This window comes from Anguilla rostrata, chromosome 13 (genome assembly GCF_018555375.3).
Source record: "Anguilla rostrata isolate EN2019 chromosome 13, ASM1855537v3, whole genome shotgun sequence".
NCBI classification, from domain to species: domain Eukaryota; kingdom Metazoa; phylum Chordata; class Actinopteri; order Anguilliformes; family Anguillidae; genus Anguilla; species Anguilla rostrata.
In genome coordinates, this window is record NC_057945.1 from 18,826,975 (window position 1) to 18,836,160 (window position 9,186).

General features: G+C 40.4%; 1 protein-coding gene across 3 annotated transcripts; it reads left to right on the forward strand.

Moving 5' to 3' along the window:
- Positions 1–2,255: 2,255 nt before the first annotated feature.
- Positions 2,256–8,958, forward strand: si:ch211-218o21.4 (actin-associated protein FAM107A). Of its 3 annotated transcripts, none has more exons than XM_064306620.1 (5): positions 2,256–3,079; positions 4,817–4,971; positions 5,992–6,124; positions 6,973–7,114; positions 7,619–8,958. In XM_064306620.1, the coding sequence occupies exons 2-5, from the start codon at positions 4,818–4,820 to the stop codon at positions 7,754–7,756; spliced, it is 567 nt and encodes a 188-aa protein (XP_064162690.1). In that variant the 5' UTR covers positions 2,256–3,079; position 4,817; the 3' UTR covers positions 7,757–8,958. The 3 variants fall into 3 exon arrangements, with proteins under 3 accessions (XP_064162690.1, XP_064162688.1, XP_064162691.1); XM_064306618.1 differs by lacking the exon at positions 2,256–3,079 and adding an exon at positions 3,090–3,224; XM_064306621.1 differs by lacking the exon at positions 2,256–3,079 and adding an exon at positions 3,090–3,224 and having other exon boundaries at positions 6,991–7,114.
- Positions 8,959–9,186: the final 228 nt, after the last annotated feature.

Consider the following 9,186-nt stretch of genomic DNA (forward strand, 5'->3'; position numbering starts at 1 on the left):
TCTTGTTTCAGCTTGACAGTGCCCCTGGGCACACAGTGAGGTCCATATAGAAATGGTTTTGTCGAGATTGGTGTGGAAGAACTTGACTGGCCTGCATAAAGCCCGACCTCAACCCCATCCAACACCTTTGGGATCAATTGGAAAGCCATTTGTGAGCCAGGCCTAATAGCCCAATAAGTGCCCAACCTCATTAATGCTCTTCTGGCTGAAGGGAAGCAAATCCCTGCATCAATGCACCAACATCTAGTATAAAGCCTTCCCAGAAGAGTGGAGGTTGTTATAGTAGCAAAGGGTGGAATAACGCCATATTAATTATTTTTGGATGCAATGTTGGATGTCAGGTGTCCACATGCTTTTGGCCATTTAGTGTAGGTGTATGTACACACAAAACAACGTGGTGAGTTATTTTGATGTAATTGTTGCCAGAGGATGATTTATTTGAAGAAAATACCAATGTTTTAATATGAAGTCCAACAGATACCTTTATTTGATGTGACCACGTTTGTAGTTTTATTTCTCAAATATTGACGACAGTATAATTTTTTTGCTTAGGTATGTAATAATACAGTAGCTGTAGACTAGAGGAGAGCGCTGTGGACAGGCCTGCTGATCCCTCCATTCTACACTTTGGAATTAAGCAAGAAGCTGCATTAAATCAGAGTGGGCCACAGTCTGTAATTAGGGTAGACTACAGACTGATTAAATCCACTTAGCTCTGCCCACATTGCTTGTGTTTATTCTGTCTAAAGACCTTTCAGGTGTTTAGACAGTAATGTCACCCTTCAGTGGGACAAGATCAGCAGCTTGGAAAAGGGGTGGGTCTACTAACAGGTACGTGAATATCTATTGCGACCCTCATTATTTTTTGGGAGGTACAATTAATTTATTCAACACTAAGTGCTGCCAATAAAAGCAGCTACATGGAAGAAAATCTGTTAAAAATGCCCCATAATTTCACAGTTGCTTATTGGCTGACCACCTCAACATTGCAGTGATCCCTTTTTTGAGGATTTTCAGGAGACAGGCATTCACTGTGTGGTTAGTCGGTATTCTGGCTATTTACCTTGCCCTTGCCTTGCTGTTCAACCCGTAATTCCTGTGTTTCAGGGAAATTTATGGTGCCTGGCTTATTTGGTTCTGGTGTTTCAGGAAAGCCGGTTTGACTTCCTGGGGTTGACAGATTGGTGGGGCTCCAAGGTGCTGAATTTTGGGGACCACCTCTACAGTGACCAGGCAGTAAGCGACTGATAACTAATATCTCTTTAGTGTGGGAGTTTGTCACGCTGGTAACCCCAGCAGCCCTGGAGTCCCAGAGATGTTTCTGAACCCCTAATTACCAGGTTCAATGAATACAGATAACCATGTACTGAAAGTATTCAGTGTTTTGACTATCAGACTGAATATTCAGGCTTAGACTAATCCATTAAAGGGGATAGAAGAAAAACCAGAAATAATTATGGCCCTGCAAGACCAGGACTGCCCACCCCTGTGTTATAGCCCAGCAGGGGGTGGGCATTGTGACATTCTCTTCCTTCATATCCCATTTTACACATTGTTCTGTGCTCGCCATGGTAACTCAACCCAAGCCTCTCTCCAAACACCATTAAATCTCTCTTTCATTGCAAAGAAACAGCTTTTGAGTACAAGTTTGATGTAATGCAGAGTAGCTAGGAGATTCAGTTCTTATTGAAAATCTTTTGGTTTTTCTTTTTTTTGTCTCCTCTTTATGCTTGATTAAAGATGTCTGACATAAGCAAATACAAAGTATTTAGCAGATTCTACTAAAACTCTGTTTGACCTCAGTTTGAACAAAGTTTGTAAACACAGACATTCCACTGACTGGTCACCATGAAGAGGATGTGCAGATATCTTTTCAAATGGGTTTTGGATTTCATAAAGTCCGTATTTAACTATAACATTTATCTTAGAATGCCACTTGAGATACACAGTCAGGCATAAGACGTTCTGTTACAAGGCTGAGGTAGGGGCGTGTAATTTCCTGTCAGGGAAATGAGCCAATCTGAAAGGGGTTCTCACATTCCAAGCAGAAGAATGCACTTGTGGTAAATCATGTGAAATGGACATCTCATGCTAAAGCTTTGCTCTGTCAAGCCATTAGTCAATTAACGAAAGGCAACTGGCTCCTCATTCCCCTCCTTATAATGATATACAGCATTTCAGTAATCTCAAAATAAAACAGCCGTGAGACTTAGTCTTTACATAATTGAAAATGGTTTCCTTTAAAAGCGTTTCCTTTATTGTTGTTTTTACTCTAGTTCGGCAAAGTGTAATTTTCATATCTGATTATCAACGGATTAAATTGAAAATTCTCTTCTATTGCAGATGACTGAATGAGGCCCCTTATAGAGCCAGTCAGGGCCCAGATATACTCAGCAGTTTATGATTTTTTTAAAAATGAACAGGAAATTTCTGCTGATTCCAAAATCATTTGGGGGGGAAAAAGGAAGCAGGTCCACCTCTGTGGAGGTATGTACTGAATCTCACCTGGATGTGGGTACTCTCAGAATCTCACCTCCCTGCAAATATTCACAGAATCTCACCTGGCTGAAGGTACTCACAGAATATAAATTAGCAGTTTTCTTGGAATTTATCCCCCATCTCTGTGATTCAGGTGCATCATGATCCAGAGTGAAAGAAGGAATCTCCAGGAATGGCTGAAAGAAAGGAACTAAGGTTTTGTAGAGTGGAGATATGCCATCTACATTAATATCTGGTTTCACCTCCAGGGGGCGAGCATGGGCCCTAAAACTGGGTTAAACAGAGTAGAACGGGACTCAGTGGAAGTTTTCCATAAAACCAGCTTTATAGATATTTGTCTATTGTGTGTATAAGAAAATTTGCAGACGCTATAAAAGAGATACGGTTTTTTAATCTACTTAGATCAGTGGTGCACAAACTGTGGATCGCGACCAAGTTTGAGTCGCGGGACATATGTATTGGTCGTGAAATCATTGAGTTTTCTCGGATTTACACAATTCGACGGCATTCTCGCGGCGTTCTCGGGACACTCAGGAGGATCTGCTGCCATCTCGCGCTATAATGAAGGAAACGCAGACGGGTAAGGGCAAGTAAAAAATAAAGGTCAATTCTCCTGCAGCTTTCTCAGGTAACGGTGCACGGTATCAGTGTCCGAGAGGTAACTGTGATAGCTGGACGTCAGTGCTCAGAGGACGGTTGATTTGTGAGGGTATCACGTTGCCCAGGTAGGTGAAAACAACTTTTCTTATTTTTATCGTAGTACAATACAATTCGATGTCTTCTTCACTTCTGGAACACCAAATCAGGTTTGTTGCCTTTTTTATTTGCGCAATTGTTATCAAACTCGTGGCACTGAATCTGAGACAACGAAACAGTTTGGTACATGTTATGATATAGACTGTTGTAGACTATGCAAGTCATGCTGTGCCAATATGTCGTCTAGATTGTGTTCTAGTTTTAAGATTACTTTTACATTATCTTTTGTCTGTTCACTGATGCTATCTTAGACTTAGACTAAAAGGTAAAAGGCCCATTGTAGCAAGATTTGCAGTTTGTACAAGTGACATGTCGATAACACAACATACAGTTATGGTCATCCTCAATATGCGCTTAATGAGTTTGAACTTCAGTAAGCCTATATTTTCAAAATGAAGTTAATTCGCTAATGTAGCAACCCTGCTCGTACCGTTATGTCTGGTTCGTGAAAGAACCGGGTGTACTTACTGTTTTCTTATTTTTAGTGTTAGTCGGTCTATTGTTATTATTGTCATGACATAGCCTACTTTGATTGCTGGAGCTTGTTGCGCATGCCTGCTGGTGAAAGAAATGTGCACTTGTTCATGAACAAGTGAACAAGTTGATTGTTGATTAAATTAAAGTCATAGTATGCAGTATTTTCACCTAGAAAATATTATAAAACAACCATGCTTATTTCGATGTGCAATTTGTGTCCCTGTGTTACTTCTGCCCATTCGTTGCTTGTCTGCCTTTATCTGTTATCTCAAAAAATAAATAAAATAATATGTATATGTAATTAAAAAAAAAAAAAACCTTACGTACAGTAACGCAAGTTACGCATACATACCATTGTCTATAAGTCACTAATTAAAACTTGCAAAATCTGGGCCTACGTTGTTAAAAGTATTGGTATCAAAATGAGGCCAAGTTACATCAAAAAATATTGGCTATCTTAGCTCACACAAATTTAAATAAGTTCTTTTCAATGCTACCAAATGTTTTTTCATCTTACCATCTGAAGAGGATGTGGTCATTCAAACTGTATGTGTCAAATGAAGAGAGTAACTTGGCATTTTTGTATGTGGAAAAAGTTTTTTTGTGAGAGATCTTTTTTTGTACTGTGTTTGTTATGAGTAACTAATATGTCTGTTCTATGACCACTAAGCTAAAGCTAGGTATTCCATAACCTTTCTACGTGCTAGTGGGAGTTTTTGCTATTGGATGTGTTATTTGAGCATTTTAGCATATTTGTCACTGTCTGACTGGTATGATTGCAGCTATTGCTGTAATTTTGAAAGAGACGTGATTCCTACAGTCTGCAATACGATGTTATAAAGCTGCCAAGATAGCTAGCCAGACCAACATATCTTTGTCATCTTGGGGGTGTAGGGCGGGGTGAGAATGGCGGAGGAAACATTTTTTATTGTAAACACAGGAGTGAAACAAGGAAAGAAATCCTGCATAGTATGCCTTTAAAATAGATTTGCTCAACATAGAAACTCTTATCAGTTTCTCTCACTGAGTTGCTACAAGTCCCCTTCTCTCTCCACTTCACCTGTGGTGTTCCATGGATCTGCAGGATGCAGCAGGAGCTGTGGATGAGGGCAAAACTGCAGGTCCTCACCTCCCTCAAGCCAGTCAGTGCCATGATACCGGCGACTGCTTCCTTCCAAAAGTCCAACACTCGTAGGAACGAAACCAGTGCCGCACACGCGACAACCAGCATCAACACTGGTACGCTGCCCATGTGATCCTGCATCACCGTGCAGAGCGTTATACGTCGCTATATATAGGAATCATTACATAAAATCTGGACCCAGTCCAAATACACTGAAGTTAAGTCCTTCATTTTACCAGTTTACCTTATTTGCCAGTTTACCTTATTTGAAGTGACTGTTATTGACAAGGTGTGATTTTCCATATTGCTTTCACTTGTCCATGCTCTATACATCACATAAAGGAAGGGAGGGTATTCAGAGGCAGTCCTTAATTCCTTTTAGAAGACAAATGAGATTCTCTATTCTCTTATTATACCACACACACTGGAAAGTTATGCATCATTTCTTTCTCAGCCATTTAAAATTGAGTGCCAACACTGCCCTGAAAGTGATCTATTTTTAGTTAAACCAATGCTGATTATACAAACCTGCCATATATAAAGTAAAAACAGGGATCCCTTTTCCTAATGTTTCAAAGTCCCTGATTATGTTTTATGTGGCCGAACTCACTAAATTATTGCCTAATGGGCTAAAATCTGAAATATTTTGACTCTGAATATTTTAATGGAGTCCATAATAGCAGCACACAGTAGCCAGTGCAGTGACTAATTTGATTTAATGAACTCCCCTCTCCCGCCATCAAGCACCAAGCACCCGCTGGTGCTATAATCACTATAGTCATTCTTTCTTTGGACTTTTTATTCATTTAACTTATTTAAAGACACCTGCTCTACACTCACAGAAATAAAGGTACAGTGAAGGTACATTTTTTCATTAGGGAACAAATTTCCCAAATGCACCCTTAAAGTACAATAATGTTATATCTGCGTACTAATAAGCATCTTGAACAAACAAGAACGGTACAAATAAGTTATGTATTGCTGACTAGGGGTACAGTCTTATGTACCTATAGGGTACGACTCCATTGTTTATGCCTTTTTAGGAACTTTTTTGTACCTATTTTCTGAGAGAGATGGGTGTGCGAATCGCAGACATGCGATGACTTGCATGAGAGTGATTTCTCTTTACTTCGTAGATAACGTAAAACCAGAGACCAGCAGCACAAATCCAGTGACCTTGCCCACAGCTCTCCCAGCTTCAGCTAACCCCTTAAAAGCATCCCGCACTCATCAGGAACTCCACAAGGAGCTTCTGCTGGCACACAGAAAGTAAGAACACAGGCAAATGGCAAAAACTATAATTATCTTTATTTTTCCATTCACTAGTTTGTTGTGAATCAGATGTGTCATTGTTAAGATTGGTTTTAAAAACCAATTAGCTTCCTTTAATATTTTCCATCTCCTTATTCAGCAATAAAAAATTAATGGCTGTCTCTCATCTTTTGTGTTGAGTTAGCGAACATGTCCACACGTGGCGTGCAACTGTACACCCTGTGCTCCCCGTACACCCTGTACACCCGGCAGCCTTTCGGCACTCGGGCAGTCAGAGCTGCTCTGAGGAGACCAGACTGGGCACACATTACATTACATTACATTACACAGACTGGGCACACGCCACAGAACTTACTCCAAGCCAAAAATTCTAATCTGGAATTTCATATGTTCATAATCTTGTATTCTCTAAAAAAAAAGTACAAACGAGGGTGACGCAAGTGGTTCCATTATGACCCATTTGTTTATAATTGTGTGGTAATGTACCTAGCTAGGAATAACATCTGCTAGCTTACACTGTAAGTACTGTAATGTTTGCTGGGATCGCACATAGGGGGTAATAAGGCTGACCAATTTATGTGCTAGCTACAGTAGCTAGTGAGTGTAATTAGGGAGGTGTACCCAGGCTACAGCCTTTGGGCAGCCACCCTGCACATTAAGAGATGTGGTTAGCCCACTGAGCTGATGACCAACGTTCCCCCTCTTACTAGTGCTCCAGGGGTGGCATCACCTTCTGCAGCAGACGTTCACATGTTCACTGGCGTCCTTCTGAACTGAATTACACAATTGCAATGTCAAAGCGAGTGGAGTTTCTCTGCCCTTCTGTCTTGCACAACGGTTTGTAGGGGTCTGGTTGTGTGCAGCAGGCCGGAGCTGCAGCTGGTTCTGGAGAGGAGGAGGAGGGAGCAGACGGATAGGGAGAGGGGAGAGCAGGCCAGGACACCCCTGGAGCAGGTCCTTCTCAAGAGACAGCAGAGACACCAGGAGGTGAGATCAGACCTGTAATACACAGACACACACACACATTAATATACAAGCGGATACACACTCTTTAGACAGGCATACATGACAGCATGATACTGAAAAAAACTTAAACTAAAACTGAGACTCTGCACTTTAACCACATGTGAATTGTTTGATTACAAATTTATAATTGTGGAGGCCACGGTATGTGTAAGTGTGAGCCAAACCGTCAGCTAAGTGCAGACGCTCAGGGAAATGGCAGTATAAGAAACCTGGCGTCTGAAGTGTGTGAGTTGTGTGAGTCTGTGAAGCCCAAAATGTATTTCATCGCTTTTACTTTTTCCACTTCATATCACTGTAAGGTATAAATTGTAACCATGGTCATTCCAATTCTGATTTTCCCTGTTTTGGATTTTTCATTACACTTACATTGCATTACAATCACTTAAAAGATTTTACTTTTAACCAGAGCGACATACAGTAGTATTGATTTCTCCCTGCTTGGGATTTTTGCATTTGTGAGCGCAGAAGGAGAGCCAGCAGGAGCACACACAGAAAGAGGAGCCTCAGCTGCTCGAGTTTGTGAGAGTGCGACAGAACCTCCGGAAGATTCATTCAGCACGGAACAAACCCACAAATTCAGAGGCCCTGCCTGTGGATGACTGACAGACAAGCACTGTCCCATGGGACTTGCTGAACATAGTAGGAAAGTGGCACACCTACTAACGTCCTGGGACAGGTCTGAGAAGGAATCTCTAGTTGATCCTCAAACTTTTTTATTTCTTTCATGGGTTTTGACGAAGTCACATTGACTCAACCTTTCCCCATCTGAATCCCATCTAAGTTCTGATTGGAGTGTGCCTCATAATCTGGTTAAATCAAGTGAAATATCTGTAGTTTTGTCAGAAGCTCTAATCTCAGAAACTTGTGTGGGTCATTGTTTTGATTGCATATTCTTTTGCTAAAAAAATCTTATTCTCCATAGAGTGCAATATAGTGCAAGATACATTCTCCTACAATGTGTTAATGCCTTCTAGGCATTAATACATTCTATATAGGCATTCTATATCTTTGTATGATTTTACCTCAAAATTACAGGAGAGACAAGAGCTTTGTAGAAAGGTTATGCTGGAGTTTTATTTTAGAAACAGGCCGTGCTTCAATTTTACAGCTAGAAAGAAATTGTTCCTAGGCACCTTTCTTCCAAAGATTGATTATGGTGATGTCCAGTACATGCACGCCTCTGCTTCTACCTTGCAGGATACTGACACAGTCTATCACGGTGCCTTACTTTTCATTACTAATGCCAAATCTCTCACTCATCCTTGTCTTTTTTCTTTCTTTTTTTTTTTTTGAAAGGGCAGGCCTGCCATCTTTAGTTAACCGCAGATGGCTTCACTGGTACATTTCTGATTATAAAGCCATTTAGGGTGACTCCCTAGCTATTTAAATTGCCTCTATTTTTTGTTTTTTTGTTTTACTGGAATAAGAGTTCTTACAACCTCCTTTCACAAGCCTGCCTTTTTACTGTACCTCACCCTTCCACAGAATTTGGAAAGATAGCTTTAGTTTTTATGCCCCATGGTCCTGGAACCAGCTCAAGACGGACAATATGCTGGACTGCTTCATCCATTTGGATGATTTTAAGAGGATATTGGAATCCTTAAAAACTGATGTTGATAATTGTTACCTGAAATGTATCATGTATAATTTGTGTTTTTTTTTTTTATGTTTCTTTGTGTGTGGTGTTTTATGTTGTAAACTGCTTCTTGCTTCTCTTGGCCAGGGTTCCCTTTAAATGTGATGGATATTTCAATAGAACTCACCTGATAAAATAAAGGAGAAATAAATAAAATAAAGAAATTTAACCATGTCAGTATTGTTCATTAACCTGAATAACTCCAGTCCTGACAAACTACAAGGATAATGCAGGCTGTGGGCCAGAATGGTTAAACTTCCACACCAACATTATTTTGCTGTGCAACCAAATAAGACCTGTTGAAATCGATCAGGATTTATTTTACCAAACCAAAAGAAAGTGTACCACATTCAGGACATAATGGAAAGACAATCTACGATAATCGCAGTCGGTCATG